Source organism: Dendropsophus ebraccatus, chromosome 4 (assembly GCF_027789765.1).
Source record: "Dendropsophus ebraccatus isolate aDenEbr1 chromosome 4, aDenEbr1.pat, whole genome shotgun sequence".
Lineage (NCBI taxonomy): Eukaryota > Metazoa > Chordata > Amphibia > Anura > Hylidae > Dendropsophus > Dendropsophus ebraccatus.
The window spans coordinates 92,014,979-92,034,751 of record NC_091457.1 but is presented as its reverse complement, the minus strand read 5'-3'; the positions used below and the strand labels follow the sequence as shown (position 1 = coordinate 92,034,751).

The following is a 19,773-nucleotide window of genomic DNA, read 5'->3' as shown; positions in this document are numbered from 1 at the left end:
ACGATCCAGGCGTAAGTTTGTACGTAGTGTGAACTGTGCAGCAGTAGATTGTATACTTTACATTGTACGCAAACTACGTAAATCTCCTGCCGCTTATTCATGGAGCGTGCTACGGCCGGAAACTTACGTAGTGTGAACATAGCCTTAAAGGGAGACTACTAGAAGCAACATTTTAAATGGCCCTTAGGCTGCATTCACACGTTCAGTGATTTTCCCGGTCCGTGATTGTGGTCCGGCAGCTACCTCCGTGATCCGTGCAAAACAGTCTGTTTTGCATCTGTTTTGTATCCGTGTCTTACAGCATTTTAAATGACATTGATTAAATCACATCCGTGTTTTTCACGGATAAACATGGATGTCACATCCGTGTACATCCGTGAAAAACACGGATCTCATTGATTTCTATTGGGAATCCTTTCCGTGCATCCGTTCCGAGTAATCCGTGAAATCCGGAAATCCGGATCCGTGAAATCACGGAACATCTGAATAACCCCATAGAAAGCAATGGGCTATAAAATTGTCCGTGCGCACGGATTCGTGAGCACGGACAACTTCCCAGAACATGTGAATGCAGCCTTAGTGTATTTGTGAGAATAGTTGTTCAGTACCCTATGGGGGAGATTTATGAAAGGGTGTAAATATACACCTGGTGTGAACTGCCCACAGCAACCAATCACAGCTTAGCTTTCAGCTCTGGTAAAATATAAGAGGCGCTGTGATTGGTTGCTGTGGGCAGTTTAAACCAGGTGTATATTTACACTTTCATAAATCTCCCCTAAAATCTTGTTAAATTATCTTTACTTCACACTGTAGAAGACTTATAAAGGTGCAAATTGTGGGTCCGTTGCATTGCACCAACATTTTGGTGCGATTCCATTTACAATCGGATTGGTAGTAGTAAATCACAGCCAATTGCTTTATGACAAGACTGATTAAGAGGACATATGAGCGATGTAGCAGCAGGTTTTTGGCCTTTTACACTAACGTTCATTAGTTTTTCAGGACCATATATTATGTCCGCAATCCGCAAAACATTTGTCATTAGTGCATCCATAATCCGCATTTTTTGTGGATCCGAAAAAAAAATGGGAAGGTGATAATTAAATTAGGTGATCTTTATTTTTTGCAGACGTTGCTTTCACAAAGTTTACGGATCTGCAAAAATTGCAGACGCTCTCATTGATTCTATGCGTGTATTCATGCCACAATTGCGGCTTGCACTATTTTTTTTGCTGCATGGATTGTGGATTTGTAAAACTATGGTTAATGTAAATAGCCCAATAGAAATTTATGAGCTGTAATTGAAAATCTGCAATTCAGATAAATTTAAGGAACATGTAGATAAGACCTTAGTACTGATAAAGTAAGATATTAAAACATTGCTTGCACATTTTCAGATACACTAAACATGGCATCTTATTCTTTAATAGAATAGCACATTTGTGCTGATTAGGGTCTCTGGGAGACTGCATAGACCTCACAGACGGGTCTCCTATCATGTCAGGGGTTGTTGGCTCCATAGCTTCATGTCCTAATAAAACGCTGTTTAAACCTAGTTTAAGGCAGGGGCCTTAAACTAGTCATCTAACTAGCCTCTTTGCCTGTCAATCACAGTCCACAGATCACGCAGACAGGCAGAGAGCCGTGACTAGTCATGGCTCGGACACCACCTAGATGACTAGTTGATGGCTCTTCCCTTGCCTCGCACTTGATTAAACAGCGTTTTACTGGGAAATTAAGCCAGGAACTCCCAACATGATAGGAGACCCATCTGAGAGGTCTGTACAGCGTCCCTGGGAGCATAATCAACACAACTGCATTGATTTGTTCCCTTTAAGAGATTCTTAGTAAAGGTTGTTATATTTTGAAAGGTTTTTTTTTACAGTCATGAAAGTGTGTTGACTTGCATGTTTTTTCTCCTCCTTAGGCATTTGACCACATTATGGCAGCTGTTGAGGACATAATTGGGCACCATGGCTACCATCACTGGAGAGACAAGTAAGTGAACCCTTACTTGTCTTTATCCACACAGCTGTACTTTGTAGCTGTGGACCTGCAAGTACTGACTGTGTAGGACACATTACAGTCTATGGGCCAATGCACACAATTGCACATTCAGCAGCAGCTCCATGGACTTTATCCCCTTCAGAAGTACACAGGACATCAATACATCTGTGAACTGCTCACTATCATGGATCATGCATTAGGGTCTTGCCCACAGCTGGACGAGGCCTGATTGCTTTTATATCTATCATTGTTCTCTAAATGTTTCAGACCTTCCAAAAAAGACTGTCGGATGCCAGCACAGTGTATCGCAGTGTCAGCACTTAATGATATACCATCTTTTTGCAACATTTCTCAATAGACTTATGTTTCAATTGTCTGAGGCAGCTCAAAACAGTAGTTTATCTGGTAAACATGGTGATCTGTGAGCAGCACAGTCATCTGATCCTGGTAATGATGATATTAAATGGCTGATCGTTTCTTCAGGTCCAGACCTAAAATCGCGCATCGGGTGCACATGACTATGTGTAATTGCGATGCAGGGCCGAGGGCTTCTGTTCCAGTCTCTGCGCTAACAGGCTGTGGACACTCAGTCACAGGCTGAGACAGCCCGGGACCAGTGATTGACTGAGCTGCCGGTGGCCTGTCAGTTCAGAGACTGGAACAGAATGCTGAGCTACAGAGACCAGAGAAGAGCCAAGGACACAGAGGAAGGCCCAAGGACACCACGAAATGTTGTAAGTTTCGGTTCAGGCTTTCTGAGTTGGTGTTTCTGTGCAGTTCCAGAACCCTGTCTGAAAACAGGTCTATTTTAGGTTTGTTCAGCCCCACCCGTCATGCTTGTTATGCCTTGGCAGCCGCAGAGTTAACCTGCTGCTGTGCAGGTGAGCTGTGTGGAGGATCAGGAGTTGTTCCAATCAGCTGCTGATCCTGCATAAATAGTGTGTAAGCCCAGTGCTGGCTCTAGTGTTCCTTGCTAGGCTAGCTCGCTGTGATTTACAGTACTCTAACCTTTTGCTTGTTTTCTGACCCTTCGCTTGTTTCCTGACTTCCCAGTTTCGCCGCCTGCCTTGACCGTATTGCCTGACCCTTGATTATCCGACTACCTCCGTTTTTTGTACCTTTGTTTCCCGCTGTTACTGACCTGGACTGTTCACTATCGCTTTATTGTGTTTGTCTGTCTGTGTTCTGTGTTCCACTTATACTAGTGCAGGGGCCGCCTTCGTAGCTGTCCGCAGCCGCCTAGGGCTGATTGAGGCAAGTAGGCAAGGACAGAGGGTGGGAACAGCCAGGGCTCACTCTCTGCCTATATCTGTCTGACTGCCCTTGCCATACCTGGTGCTATCAGTTAATACTTGATTATTTTACATTAAAGGCAAGGGCTGCACGGACTTTGCTAACGATGTCTGTGCAGCCATTGCTGCCGATAGTCTGCCCATGTAATTGCCCAGTAAACAAGCTCAGAACAAAGCTACGTGTAATAGTGAGACCTAGCTGATCAGCACTCGTTTACTAAAATGATTGGACCGTAGTCAGCCTGTGTGATAGGACTCTTAAGACTCCCAGGTAGAGTGAAACACTGGTCTTGAAGGTACACCACTCACCACCAAAGTGGTGAGAGCTATTTTGCATATCCTTTCTTCCCAGAATTCTCAGTGGAGCAGGCAATCTAGTACCCCTTTGACCCATGTTAGAAAGTTGCAGAATTCTACAATATACAATAAATGAACTTGTATATTTTTTATTTAGTTTTTTGCATAAAGTTTGTAATTTATTTTTTATTCTAAATTTCTTTGGTCGTCCTAGGTGGGAGCAGTTTGATAAGAAGTACCTGAGTCAGCTGCTGATGAGAAAATCTGCATATCGGATCAAGGATGAAATATGGGAAGTTTGCTACAAGCTTAATATTCGAGACGCATTAAGTTTGGCAGATCAGGTAGATATATACCGAGTTATCAACCTTTTCTTGAAATTAACCTGTCACAGTCACACAGTAGGCAGTCACAGATGTGCACAATAGTTTGTATATAGACTACAGACTGCAGACAGGCTCCTCTCCCTGCATTTTATTGGTTACTGGAAATGGATTGGTTTCTTAAAATGTATGGTATGAAAAGTTTTTTTTATAGTTATAGTAGGATATTATTGATATGGTATAATTGGTGCAATTCTTCTGGTGGTGGTCTGTAACATGACAATGAGCTTTCAACAATGGGATGGGAAAAGCGGGCATATAAGGAGGAGGCAAGTATAATATTGAAATTGACGTGCCATATAAGCATTTAGCCAAGATGGGAATAACCCCTTTAATCATAGTAAAATAGAAGGTTTTGTGTCTTTTGTGGCCTGTTGCAATCAACATATAGGTTCAGGACAAGAGAGATTAGTGCTGCTGTTGGGGTCATCCCATCAGTTGTGTGGGCAGGACTGGATCAAAAATGCTTTTCTAACTTTTTACAACAATAATTCAACTGAATTGAAATGCAAATTATATTCAAAAGTTGTAGGACTTTTCCGTGTTCAGTTAGCGTAAAAAATGCGCAATGTAACACAAAAGATCTTATAAAAAAAAGATGGTGTTTTAAAAAAAAAAAAAAAGATGAAGGCGTTAGCAAAATCTGATGAATGTGCATTTGTCTTGTATCTGTGCACCTGGAACAGCACAGATCCCATCCTGAATTATACCAACTCAAAAATAGATTTCCTGGCCAGATGGACAATGAGTCAGGCTGGGACAGGAGAAGGAGACTGGGAACATTTATACCTTCCTAATAATGACAGAGGGGCTCACATATCAAAAGGGGCTAAGTGTTTCCAGAACTACATCTTTTAGATGTATAACTTCATTATTAATATGTACAATCACTTACCCTCCCTTATCCCCTTCGGAAAAAAGTCAAATAAAATCTGTTTTTGGGAACCTGGGTCAAAATTTATTTTGATTTCATTTTAGATTACGGAGGAAATTTTATTTCCATATCTAGCTAGCTATTAAGAAATAAGATATGTATCGCCATATAACTTGTTATGTGCAAGTCTGAGAAAGCAAGGGGACAATTTAATAGTTCACACTGCGTTTTTGCAATCCGTTTTTTCCCATACGTTTTTGCAAAGAAAACAAATGCATTTGTGTGCATCCATTTTCATCTTTTTTTCCATTAACCTCCACTTTAAAAAAAATAAACACAGATCACAATGCATCCTTTTTTTAACGTACATGAAAACAAACGGTAGAGTACTACATTTTTGTGTACGTTAAAAAAAAACTGCTGCATTTTGACCCGTTTTTTTATATAATGGAAGTCAATGGAAAAAAGGATCAAATCGGATACACACAAATGCATCCATTTTCCATCTGTTTTTTGCAAAAACGGATGAAAAAAAAAGGGATTGCAAAAATGTAGTGTGAACCCAGCCTTACATTGGTAGTCTCCAAGCCTTAAAAAATGGCTGAACACAATTCATAAATTAAGTGTATTTCTTCCAGCCAATGATCTTTCTGACAGTAGCCAGTTAGTTTGGACATCACTTGTACTAATCCTTTGACCAATCCTGTCTTATAGGGAGGTCATATAGTGTCACCAGATAGACTATCCTTACCGTCCATGCCAAGCCGAGCATCTATGTCAGAGACTTCAGTGACCAACCTTCTGTAAGGAGCCATGTATCATCTTGTTTGCATTGCATCATCTGTACCTGTGTTGTGTCATTACATCTATCTGAAGAAGGAAATCCTTACATTGTGACATTACAACATGACATCACTCACTCTTTCCAAAAAGATGTGCACCTATTAATGTAATTTTTTTTTTTTTTATTTTAGAAGGGAAAATGGGAGCAAGGCATGTCTGGATCTTCAGGCAATTGACACTGTCCGCAGTGGAAAGGACAGAGAAGATGCAGTCATGCATCACGTGCTAAGTGGCAGCCTCTATAAACCACGCCGGATGGTGCGGTTTCTCACCTATTTTATAAAACATCTTTAAAAATTCCTGTAGTCCAGTCGACCTAAAGAACCTATAATCTTCTCATTATAGTGTAAAGCCAGCTACAGTCGCCATTTTATGACGCAGGATGAGCAGGAACGGCAGGAAAAAGAGGTTTTCCAACAGATCATGAAGCGAAGATTGGAGTCTTTTAAATCCACCAAGCACAACATCTGCTCGTCCAAGTCACGGGTGAAGAAAGATGGACGCAAGAAGGTAATGAGATGATCATCACTTCCTGTTTCTTAATTTCTTAATAAAACAAAGATAGTGTTTTTTTATTTTATGGAAGCCCCTGACCCCAAGTAGGTTAGACACATAAGGGGTTTTATTAATGGTTTTTCAGTTGGGTTTGGTGTCAAATTGTTGCAGATTTTGGAGCAATTACTTAATTGCTCAAAAATCTCAGATTTTCTTTCCTGTGTTTTGTGCAAAAATTTTAATTCTGTAAAGTTTAGGACACTTCTAAAGGGGATGAATCCTATCCACATTTTCACTCAAAAATTTAGGAAATTCTGAAATGCTTTTACAAATCATTCTAGCCAATAGCAAGCCCATAGCATTGGAGTTAAGTCTCCGGCCATGATGTGCTTTGTCCCGTGTCTCACCTATATTTTTCTTCTTTGGTCTCGCTCTGTGGTCAGAATGGGAATCTGTCCTTGTGGTGCGGGTTGTTTATTAGGGTATTTTTAGCTTACTCTGGCAGTGAGACATATAATATTCAGAGGTTCTTGTTCCTAAGATGACTTTCTCAGTAAAGTAAATGGAAACATCCAGATTGCATGTATTTACAAGCGGATTCTATTGACGTAATCGTGCCGCTTGCACAGTACCGCCATGCCGGGTAATTTTATCCTCAGATGTTTATCAGATTCATTTTAGGATTTTTCCTCTGTAAGAGAGAAGAAAACCTCAACAGCAGAACTGGAGCCAATGGAATGGAACCTATGTGGAAAAGCCAGATTCTGTGTATAACAAGCAAGCAGTTAAAGGGGTAGTGCGGTGCTAAGAAATTATTCAAAAAATAACACACATTACAAAGTTATACCACTTTGTAATGTATGTTATGTATGTGAATGGCCCCCTTCCTGTGTTCCCCGACCACGGCCCGTGTACCCGGAAGAGTAGTGCAGTATACATACCTGATCCGTGTCGAGCAACCCTGTCTGTAATGTTGTCAAAGACGTCATCTTCGGGAGGCCGGCCGACCCACTCCTGCCGTCCCTCATGCCGGCCCCCCTCTGCCGCGTCATAACTGTGCTCAGCCGCGATTGGCTGAGCAGCTGATTCCGATAGCCTATTATTACCTAGTCCTGAGTAGGCCTGGAATCCAGGACTGGAAAGAGGTTTGTGCTTCTAAGGCCAGGGCTACGCTGTGAATTTTTGTAGTGCTACAAATTGATTTGAGATATCGAGCTACAGCTAAAGTATTGCACTGAGCTGTATGCAGTCTTATGGGCTGCAGCTGTCACTCAATAGTTAAAATCTTGTAGCAGTACAAAAAGTTGCATTGTAGCTCTGGCCTAATTCATTACAAAACATTAGAGCTGTGTGACCACAACTAATTTTACAGAGGTTTCCAGCCTTTAAATCATTGGTCTCCAAACTGCGGTCCTCCAGCTGTTGCAAAACTACATTTCCCATCATGCCTGGACAGCCAAATCCAAAGCTTTAGCTGTCCAGGCATGATGGGAGTTGTGGTTTCGCAACAGCTGGAGGGCCTCAGTTTGGAGACCCATGCTCTAAATCTACACAGGAATGTTTCATTTCGATGACAGCAAGCAGAGTTCTTAAAAATGATGAACTGGGAAACACAAAGGCCAAGATGTGTAAAATAGAAACTGGTGACAACCAGTCAAATTTCAGCATTTATTTTACCAGAGCTGCTGAAAGCTGAGCTGTGATTGGTTTCCCTAATAAATCTGGGAGGAAAGTATTTTAGAAAAGGGCAGAATTTTAACTGCTACCATGATGTATTTATTGTAGATATTGGTCCACTAAATATTCTGTTCAGTGCAATAAATTAAGGATTCATATATCAGAATAACTAGGCATATAATTGTATAAGAATTTGAGAGAAACGTGGAAATCATGAAATACAAGAACTGCTAGCTGTTCGAAGTGTCACCAACATTCAGCACAACATCCAGGAATCACCACTTGTTCAGTGAATCACCCTCAGGATGAGAGTATGGAAAAGCCATCCACTCCTGGCAAGGGTCATAATAAAGTGTTCAAATATCTTCTCTGAACAAATATCATTAAAAAAACCATTAAGTCATAGTTACGAAAGTGGAGGGTACCTAGACCTACCTCGGAATCATATATTTCTTCCACTACTGTGGGTGCATTATAGACCTATATTGAATGCATACCTATATAAAGTAGTGCTGTGCAATGTGCATATATACAGATTGAGGACAAATACTGAGAATCACAACTATTAGACTACCAACAGTTTTTTTTTAGAACAACCACTGCAGTTTTTGATTCAAGGTGAGAAGTAGATCCAGCAGGAAGAAGAAGTATAAGTCCTTTCTTTAGATTTCCCATTCCTTTTCTATTCACTGACAGTAAGTCCAGGTCTTGACGATAAGTGACTAAAATACAAAAGTATGTTAGAACTTTTAACAGAGCCTGATATGATCATTTCTTACAATATCATGAAAGAACTAGCACTACTTTGAGTACTGAGAGATCATACACACGTTGATAAAAATTTATGGGACATCTGGGCAAATGACCTCAAAGACTAATGTAGGTCATACGTGGTGGATAGAATAGAAAATACTCAAAAAATTAAGACCCACCACATTGTGACTTAATAGAGAAACACTAAGTCAGCATTCTGCTCCACACACTTTTATTATTAATCCAAATTCCCCGTTACCCTGAGTCTGCCAGCACCGCAAGCAAACAGACCGAAAGAATCTGATCTGGAGAGGGAGACGTGTCCTGCATATCTCGTGCCAGCACCGCTTCCCAGGCCAGATTTTTCTAATCAGTCTTGGGGTTGCAAACTCCAATTTCCTATGGGTTCTGAGACTTTACAAGCTAGAAAATAGGCCTGTGAACGGTAGAGGCTGCTTCTTAAATAATCCATAACCCTCTGCTCTGACTTATATTTTCCAGTAAGTGCTGCGGTATGGTGAGAGCATGATGGATTTTGCAGTCTGGTTTTTATATAACTCTCTGTTTTCTTTTTCGTCTAGAGCAGACATTGTGTTATAGAGTCCTGTAATATTGACAGGCTGATAATCGTTCTTTGGGGCTCCTGTTCAATGTCCACAGGGAAGTTTATCAAGTGCTAGTGTGGTGAATGGAAGCCATGGTCTGCAAATTACATAGGGAACAAATGTAAGCGAGTACTTAAAAGTCACACTTAGATGCTATAGTGCAAGTATATGATGCTGCTGCCCTTGAAGTGTAAGAATAACTAGTGAATGAAAGTGCTCTTTATCCACACCTGCTGGCCACTGCTTTAACTGCATCATCTACACCTTGTTTTCATTGCTTTAACCCCTTAAGGACCGGGCTAATTTTTGTTTTTGCGTTTTCGTTTTTTCCTTCTTGTGTATATAAGGCCATAGCAGTTGCATTTTTACACCTACAGACCCACATAAGCCCTTATTTTTTGCATCACTAATTGTACTTTGCAATGACAGGCTGAATTTTTGCATAAAATATGCTGCGAAACCAGAAAAAAAATTATATGCGCTGTGAAGTTGAAAAAAAATCGCAATTCTTCTTCTTTGGGAGGGCTTCGTTTTTACGCCGTGTGTCCTATGGAAAAACTGACATGTTATATATGTTTCTCAAGTCGGTAAGATTAAAACGATATGCAACTTGTATAACTTTTATATTAATTGATGGCTCGTAAAAAATTAAAACCTTTTACAGAAAATAAACGTTCCTTAAAATCGCTCTATTCCCATGCTTATAGCGCTTTTATCCTTTGGTCTATGGGGCTGTGTGATGTGTCATTTTTTGCACCATGATCTGTACTTTTGATTACTTATGAGACTTTTTGATCGCTTTTTATTACAATTTTTCTGGATTTGATGCGACCAATAATTTTGCACTTTGGAATTTTTTTGCGCTTACGCCATTTACCGTGAGGGATCATGAATTAAATAAATTAAAGGGGTAGTGCGGCGCTAAACAATTATTCACTAAATAACACACATTACAAAGTTATACAACTTTGTAATGTATGTTATGTTAGTGAATGGCCCCCTTCCCCCCACCCACGCCACCCCCGGAAGTGTAGTGCTCTATACTCACCTGACACGCCGGGAGCCCTCTCTGGTCCACCTTTACGGCCGCATGAAGGGTATACCCATCATACGTCGTTAAGGGGTTAAAGGGGTTATCCAGCGATACAAAAACATGGCCACTTTCTTCCAGAGACAGCCCCACTCTTGGCTCCTGCTTGGTTGGGGTTTTGCTGCTCAGTTCCATTGAAGTAAATGGAGCGTAATTGCAAACCACACCTGAACTGGAGAGAAGAGTCGTGTTGTCTCTGAAAGAAAATGGGCATGTTTTTGTAGCACTGGATAACCCCTTTAAGTCCTCATAGATGTGTTGTCTATGTGTCCACACTGACAAGTAATTCAGTGCCATTTCATTCGTTGCCTGGGTTTTACAACAGTTAAGTTGGAAGTAACACCACGGCCACGTTTTGTGTGCACCATGAAAACTTACGTTTTACAAGAAACCTAACAGCAGGTTAGAAAACTACCCTGTTGTTATGTTGCCATAGCACACGGGATGCTGAGAAGGTAATTTTTTACTGTAATTTTCAGTGTTGTATTTGCTAAATCATTTTAATCAGTATGTAAGTCAGGCTGCTCGGTGTACTGGAAGCCGCACATATCTCTATGTAATAACAGATATGTGTCCGACGGCTGATTAAAACAAAGGGCTGCACGGACATAGCTAGGGAAGTTAAGACAGTGCTGGCCACATGTTTAGCGAACCTCCCAATTGGTTTGTTGAGCGAGTGCCGATCTAGCAGATCAGTGCTCGCTTACCCGAGGGTTGGGCCATCTAACGCGGCCTTAAATCGTACCTATTATTTAAACAAACTTCTGACATTTCAGAGGTTTGTATTGGTGGGGGTCCGGGTTATGAGACCCCCATTGAGCACTAGAATCAAGGGGCAACCAAGCTCAGCATTGCACGCTCTTTTCCATCATGCACACTCTTACTGGTAAAGTAGTGGTGAATGAAATTTGAATGGAGTCAATGGAACTTCCGCAATCGCGTCTAACGGAAGTTCCATAGGCTCCCAATAGGCTCCCATTATAGTTCTGTCCACTCCTGACGCTGAGCGCGTCTGCCCCATCGTTCTAGCAATTGGCAGTGGTCTCAGCATCTGGACCCCCAAGATACAGACATATTAGAAGTTTGTTTAAAGGTTAAGTTATAGAGCTTATCCATTTATCACTGACTTTAAACGCATCAAACGATAGTTTGCTGTTGGCTGCACATCTTTCCATGTAATAAGAGATTATAATAAAAAGTATTGTTTTTATCTATATGATATTGCCTTGTGACTTGTAAATTCAGTTTTGAGAAAAGTAGATTTACATAAATTCTGCACTGTGTGTATTTTCTGATAATTATTTTATTTAAAAAAAAGTTCCTTCCCTAATAGCTGCAGAGGCCCTACAGAGGTCCTAAAACCGAGAGTTTAACACACCTTTGAAACAGTTGAGGCTGTGAAAACATACAATCCGGTGTTGCTTGTCGGCAGCTGCCAGATCATGGGGCGCATTTACTAAAGATACACCCCTGGCATATGCAATGGAGAAGGCACAGATTGTGGCCTTCTCCATGGCGTACACCTGCCGTAACCCCCGCTCGTCTGATGGCTGGCAGGGGCGGTGCTACAAGGCAGGAAAGAGGCATGGCCTCCTCCCACACCCCATTTATCAAGGTTTATGTCTGGGAACAGGTGTATACCAGGCAAAAATTTAGAGCATGGTTAAGTTTTTGCGCAATTCCTGCACCAAGCGCAGGTCCCGCCAGACTCACTAAGAGGCACCTTTAAGGGAATCCTGTGGGGTAAATGGGGGGGGGGGGGCTTTACGTATAAGTATTATGTATATGTATTAAGCTCTCAGATAAATTAGTAGAATAAGTATAACAAAATCTGTCTCAGGTCCTTATGTGTTTTGGAAGTTTTCATTCACTAACAAGAAGGAGAAGATACTTTAAAATTATGAATGGAATACTAGAATGTTTCATAGCTTTCCGTTATTTCATATAAGCTTTATTCCCGTAAAATGTGAGAATGCCATTAAGTATGGCTTCCTTCTCTTAACCCTCACAGTTCTGAATCTGTTGCACATCGTCCAAATTAAAGGGATCAGGCTTTGTTTCCAATAAAGACGGGAAAAAACTGTGAAAATTATCATAAAACTATTCAGTTATTAAAAAGGGAAAAAAAGGCTGGTTGGCACACAAACTACTGCCACGATTAGTGCTTTCTGCCACAGCAGATTCCTCCGCTTAGTCACTTTAGAGCTTGATTGAGATTCTAAGCCTCGGATTGTTTGTCATGTTTGACACTCACTCAGTGGCTTTATTCTGTATTCTCATAATGAGTGTTGACAAAATGTTAAAGATGTATATAGGGGTTCCTGCCTGGCTCTTTGGAATGACAGACATTGACCCTTTTCCTTTCATCTCACTGAATAACCAACTCTAGATCTGTCAGTGCAAAATGGAGCATGACCTTCTGCCGGCAGCTCCAATCACGCTAATCGGCTTTCAGAGATAAATAGCTTTTTTGGGGAAAAAGACTGCATGGTGTTCACCAGTGCATGGACCATGCCGGTGTTCTTGTGACTATGGAAGTAATGAGAGTTTTTTGAGATTTTTTTAGGTTTTGGATCTGCAATCCAGCTATGTGGTTTGAATAATTTGATTGGTGTATATACCATAGATTTAGCTCCTACAGGCGCTCCAGGGCCTTGGGGGGGGGGGGGGGGGAGAACATCCCCATCCCCATCCCTTGGGCTAAGTTGTCAAAAAACAAGACAGTTTCCCAAAGCCTTTACTGCCCAGGGGATGATGTTGGTGCAAAAGCAGGGGATGTTTTGCACCAACAATTGTAACCAGAGCCCCCCCCCCAAAGTGTGATTGTATTTACTACCTCTGCACCCCAGTCCCTGTCTTGCACTAATCCTTTCATATCCTTACAACTATTGGAAGCTTTATAGCTTGATTTACAGAAAACCAATAAAGATCATTTCTATTGATGTTCATGCATTGTAACAATTCATAAAGGTTACAGAAAATATTGATCTTTCTCTTGAAAGATAGCATCTACCTACATAGAAACGTCCTGATGGGCAACATCCTGCAGCCTGAGGTGTACTGTGTTTGAGGAACAGACCAGAAAAGGATATTCTGCTTTTCTGCAACTCACGTGTTGATTAACATACACCTAGCACCAGGCTACCAGGGTGACATTTAGCCAAATTCCCCCGTTACATAAGAGATTGCTTTTCTGTATATCAGCAGAGGCATGCAAAATAATCTTTCAGGTCCGGCCTGACCCAGAGTGCCTAACCCTGCAACTGCTCCTGGAGAAACCTGCATTCCTCCCGAGAATAGGTTGGGTCAAGGCAGCGTTACAAAATGAAAGCATAGTTAAACACTTTCTCAACACTTGGAATCCCATCAATCAACTTCTTCTAAATAACATCAAACATAGGCTAAAGAAAACCTTTAGTAATATTACCTGGTACTTAGAAAGAATCATGGCACAGGATGAACTCATAAAACTTGACACCACCCAGCCCTGTTAACTGGACTGGAGTGCTATTCTAGCTTGGCACTCATTACTCTGCGCACCATCACCTCATCCCACACACACACTCCTCTGGGACATTATTTGACCTGGCATACAAGATTGGGAGTGGGCTTTTACCTGACCGGACTTAACATTTCCTGGAAACGGTCAAGACTTGCCTAGAGGCCTGATTCCCAATAAGCCCTATGGAAATGCTACCATTACTTCTCCTACATTATGGACATGACTGATCTCCACTCCAGTCATTTGCCAATACAACCCCCTTGGATCAACAGACTATCTGCTAAAGCAGTGCAGTATTGTCTAAAAGAAGTGTGTTCCCCACTTGTGCTCCAATAAGCTATAATGCTTCTGTTATATACCCTTCTCATAAGCCTATTGAACCATATTGATGTAATCACCCCTCTCTACCACCTTGTCCTACTTCATGGTTATTGTTATAAAATTGAAAATCCCAATAAAAACTGTTTAAAATCTTACTGTTTTTAGTAAGTATCCAGCTGACCCATATCCTTCACCTCGCATTCTTTTCATTGATATATAAATCTATCGACGCTCACTCTGGATGCAGAACTCCACGCCAATTCCATTGTCTGTAGGACTCACAGGTCAAGGCTTGCAGGAATTAAGCGCTTGCCCATTAGCAAACAGGCACTGATGGGATCATACAAACTGATCTTTGTTTATTCTAAGGTTCCATCAAGGATGGACTCCAGTCATAAATTGGCCACATCTTTTTTTTTTTCACCATAGAATGTCTGAACTTTTACAAAGCTTCCCTTACCACTGGTGCTATATTGCTATTAAACACAAAATAAGGAGCTGTCTGAAAAGACGACTTATTCTTATGTCTTGGGATGTAGCTCCAGATGATGGGGTCCTGAATTTTGGCATGAGGCCAGTTCTTTATTATACACTCCTCAGTGTTCTTTGCTGGGTTATTTATATAAGTAGATCTATATACATGGTAATATATTTATTTTTTATATACATATAGAGAAGAACTAGCATGGAGCTTGAATCACGGAATGGAAGACATAATAAAGTGGTGAGCTGGAAAAATACTGGTAAGACATGCTGCTTGTCCTCATATGCTTGCAGGTCACAATCAGTGCATTTTTTCAAGCATCTATGAAACTTGTGTGATTTGCATGTAAATTTGTGCTTACTCTGGAGTTACCATGGTTGCCTCCTTAGACTAAAGGTGCCCATACACCTTAGTCTAAGGTCAGTTAAACCCACCGCCATATGGAGGCCTCTCAACTCTCCACCCAACATATGCTTTGGTAGAGAGAAGTGTCGCATGGTAAAAATATGAAACACCTGACCCTTCTCTCCATCAACATCACCTATTGGGAGGCCTTAATACCCTTTAGATAGTTGACTAAACCCACCTATTGTTCTAGAAGAGATAAGCCACCGCTAGAGTAATCTGACTGAAGCTTACCCCTTCATAGAAAAAACACTGATGTTTAGCTGCATTGAATGTTCATGTGTATGGGGATGACAGGAGAGAGAGCTGTCAGCTGAATAAATGCTCAGCTGACATTTATTAAAATTGTATGGCCAGCCTGACTCCTTGGACTACTTCCACTCTTATGACTGTGTTCTATAGTGTACATAATATTTGAAACAGTGGTAGTCTGCTAAGGCAATCTGCAAATCTGGAATCAGTGGCAGATTTAAATATACTTTCTGTTCTGAATGATTTTAGAATGACCAATGTATGGTGGAGGAGGGGTAAAGTCATGGTGACCAGACGTTTTTAGAAATAAAAAAAAATACAAAAAAAATGCTTTTTTTTGTGAAGAAAGAAACTACAAAAAAATGCTTCATGGGGAAATGTCCTATTTAAAGCGACTATGTATCCACAATCTGACCCCTCCAAACCACTTGTACCTTCGGATAGCTGCTTTTAATCCAAGATCTGTCCTGGGGTCCGTTCGGCAGGTGGTGCAGTTATTGTCCTAAAAAACAACTTTTAAACTTGCAGCCCGTGCTAAACGGGAGTATCTGTGCCCTAACTTTTCACTACCCCTCCGTCCCTCCTCCCCACCCTCTTCATCATTAGGAATGCTCCAGGCAGATTGTCTCCTATTCGTCAGCTGTGTGAATACTGAACGTGGGCTGGATCGTTAAGACACCTGTGCAATGTTCATCATTGGTTTGTGAGGGGGGGGCAGATTGTGGGTACAGAGTCGCTTTAACATGCAGCTGTAGTAGTTTTATGAAAAATTACACAGCACCGTGCACAAAAGTCGTTTTTCTAAAGTACTTTTATTTTGAATTTGGTGTCAAAATACCTTCACAGGGGTCCATTGTCCTCGCTCCCTGTAACTGTGCATTAGGAGACAGATCCATCTCCAGTGTGGGACCCAGTGTAATGTGATTCTATAGCGGTGGGCCTCGCACTGGAGATGGTTTCTATGGAGATACTGTAGGACACTCCATCTCCATGCATAGTTAGAAGTGGAGAAGACACTGGAGCTTCCATTGGGCTGGAATCACACACAGCAGTTTTTAGGAAATCTGCCACTGCAGTTTTTGTGCCAAAATCAGAAGAGGATCCAACAGAAAAGAGAAATACAAGTCCTACCTTTTTTATTTTCCATTCTATTGGAATCTACTTCTGGCTTTGGCACAAAAATTGCAATTGCAGTTTTCAAATAAACTGCCATGTGTGATTCTAGCCTCAAGGTATTTATGTGACAAATTCTAAATAGTAATTTAGAAACATGACAAATGTGCACAGAACTGATGCTTCTTTGTTTAGTTCTGTGAACCACTAAGGTGCCCATATACCTTGCAGCCAATCTCTGGCTTCACTGGTCTTGTGCCAACTACCACTGAGGCCCCCAGGCTGCCCCCCGTACATCATCAGGGTGGTAAGGCTGCGTTCACGGTCCGTAAACTGATTTTTTATCATGCACTGAACTGTTCAACTCAATTCATTATGATGCAGTGAGTTTCAAAACCATTAAAGCACTCTGCTACCGAACTGAAAGACGTTTCAGTTCAGTAGAGAAGAGATTTAGCTGTTCTGTAGCTCCATACATCAATATGAATTTTGTTGTGACCCATTGACTTTAACTAGAAAGGTTTTGCGAGTGCAGGTCAGCACAGGAAGCAATATAATGTATAGCTGGTGACTCTTTTATAAAGGTATGGTTATCTATATAGATATCAAATGGCTTGTTTTCTGTATTACCTAATACTCATTCAAATACCTGCTTTGGCATCTAGTTAGGCCTTGTCCGCTCAGCTGTACTTAGTGGTTGTTCGGACTGTATAGAACACATTAAAGTCTATGGGCCAATGGACACAACCGTGATGGGCACAGTCTTAGCATTTACCCAGAGCTACATGGGCTGCCTTTAATCACTGTTTCTCCCACGGCTGTATGGCTGTGCTACACAATGCACATATATGGTTATTTTATGGCAAATGATATTTGTGAATGTTTTCCTTCTATCAGCATCGATTGTAGTCACCCCAGACTCAGAAGAAGAATGTTCAGATATTGAGGTAGAAGATGATGAGGGTATAACGTTTATTGCTCGAGCAACAGATGAGATTCTACACAATGTTAAAATTGCAGGTAAGACTTTGCATTTTATCATTGTCAAGTCTATGCAGATAACCCAGTACCTTCATAGATATTGAGCAAAGCAGGGGTGAGACAGAGCAGAGGAACATAGGCAGATGACAAACACTCAGAATCTTCTGACTCATGTTTGTAGTGCGGGAATGGTGTTTAATGGGTTTCATGTTTGCCCCTAATGCTGCGTTTACACGGAACGATAATTCGCCCGATCGTATGATTAACGATTTCGGAGTAACATTTTTTTTTTTATAACGATCAGTGTTTAGACGGAATGATGTATTGTACGGAAAAATTGTTTTGCAGTCGCTTAAGCCTATCTCGCACATAGGTTAGATCGGTGAACGAATGTTTACACGGAACGATCTGCGATTTTTTTGCAAACGACGAACGACGATTTAAGAACATGTTGTAAGATTAAAATGAACGATTTCTTGCTTGTCGTTTGATCCTTCGCTTTGTTTACACGTACGATTATCGTTCAGATTCGATTGTTATCGTGCAAATTCGCACGATAATCGTTCAGTGTAAACGCAGCATTATTCTTGTGAGTCACATCAGTTTTCATCTGTTTATCATTTGCTTTGATTTTGGATTCATTGCAGTCAGGTTGTTTGAAAACACACCAAATAAATGACACTGTTATGATCTTACATCCACAGGAATGTTGGGAGTCTGTCAAAGTCCTCGAATTGTTCCACCATCACCAACTATGGCTGAGAAGGTTCTACCATGGAAAGGGGAACCAGATGAAAACACAGTCTGTATCTCTTCAGAAACTACAAAAATAGTCCCGGTGGATCTACAAAAGTCATGGAAGCAAAGCATCTCCTCTCTTGAGAGTATTGGCTCTCCACCAGCTCCTGATGCCAACTCAGATGGAGCTAAGTGTTTGAGGCAGGATATCTGCAGTCCACCTGTTCTCCAGACTCTGCCGGAGACCTGTAGCTGTTTTCCTTTTACTAGTTCTCCATCGCAAAGTATAAGAAGTCATTTATGTTCTGCAGACTCCCAGCAACAAGAACTTCAGCCTCTAATGTCCCCAGGAGAAGTTTTTGGGTTAAGTCCTGTGGCCACCAGGCACAGCCATAACAAAAGAAGGTTGCAGCTTCATCGAACTTCTAAAATCTGAAGCTGGCTATGGTTGGGGGTACAAGTATTTTCTGCTTGACTTAGGCTTTTTTTGAACATCCGAAGATACACATTATGGGGGCTTTCTCAACACATGCCATGTTTCTTAATGTTACTTTGTCACCTTACAGTAGGTGTGGATAGGACATTTCTTTAGAGTTGGCACCAATATATTAGTTGTTGTCAGGGGTGTAACTACCACTGTAGCAGCCATAGCATCTGCTACGGGGGCCGCCTCAGGGGCCCCGTTGCCCGCTCCTGCAGTGCATTGGGCCCCCTGAGCTGTCATCATATGCTGCATCAGATGGCAGGCCTCCCACATTCTGCGGATGTCCCTTTAACTGGAAGCACTCCTAACAAGCGCTTGCAGTTATGACTAGACTTGACAGCTTTGTGGTCAGTCCGGAGGAGGGGGGGCAAACAAAAGTTTGCTATGGGGCCCAGCCATTTCTAGTTACGGCCCTAAAGGTTGTACTAAGTTGCACAGAGAAGGCAGAAATCCTTGTGTGATGATGGTATCCTTTTTTATTGATATTCCTTTGAATTTATTTCAGATTCCTGTCCACATTTAAATTTCGTTTGAGGAGTTCATTGGAAAGCAAAATGTATATTGTTTATGTTCTTTTTTAGGCACAGCTGTTGTAGTACTGCCCATCGGGCCACCATACTGAGCAACCAGCCACCATGTTCATTACATTCTGCCTTTTTTGCTTTTCTTGTATGCCTGTTCCCACTATGTTTGTAAAAAAATATAGATGTCTGTTCATGGAGATGTCTATACCTTTATAATTTCCCAATCTTTCAGAAGATGAGTTTATCAAGACAAATTATATGTTATGGACTTATGGGGACTTTTTGCTTTTCTTTTTCTTTTTAAACTCTGTAGGTTTGTATGTTTACTATTTTTATTGCTACAATTCTACTGATTCTATGTTATTTACACCGATAAGCCATAACATATTTAGGTCCCCTTGTATCACTAAAACAGTACTAAAACCAAGACATCTGAAGACATCTGAAGGTGTCTTATGGTCTGTAGCTCTAAGCACATCTTACAGATGCTCTGTCAATTTGAGATCTGGGGAGGGGGCTGGCATTATTCTGCTGAAATAGGCCATTACTATTAGGAAATCCCTTTGCTATAAAGAAGTGTATTTAATATTAATTAGTGATTAGGTAAGTGATACAGGTCTAAGTAAGATCCATGTAAATGCCAGATCACAAGA

The 19,773-nt window shown here is 41.2% G+C and overlaps 1 protein-coding gene across 3 annotated transcripts in view; it reads left to right on the top strand.

Annotated features, from left to right (window-relative positions):
* The window catches only part of SLC9A5 (solute carrier family 9 member A5), a 78,182-nt gene extending 59,332 nt beyond the window's left edge, over window positions 1–18,850 (top strand). For all 3 annotated transcript variants that reach the window (XM_069968586.1, XM_069968585.1, XM_069968587.1), the window contains exons 9-16: window positions 1,928–1,998; window positions 3,811–3,940; window positions 5,568–5,656; window positions 5,828–5,954; window positions 6,042–6,206; window positions 14,813–14,882; window positions 17,291–17,413; window positions 18,079–18,850. In XM_069968586.1, coding sequence (XP_069824687.1) covers window positions 1,928–1,998; window positions 3,811–3,940; window positions 5,568–5,656; window positions 5,828–5,954; window positions 6,042–6,206; window positions 14,813–14,882; window positions 17,291–17,413; window positions 18,079–18,548 — 1,245 coding nt within the window. In that variant the 3' untranslated portion in view covers window positions 18,549–18,850. The remainder of the gene's footprint in view (window positions 1–1,927; window positions 1,999–3,810; window positions 3,941–5,567; window positions 5,657–5,827; window positions 5,955–6,041; window positions 6,207–14,812; window positions 14,883–17,290; window positions 17,414–18,078) is intronic.
* Window positions 18,851–19,773: the final 923 nt, after the last annotated feature.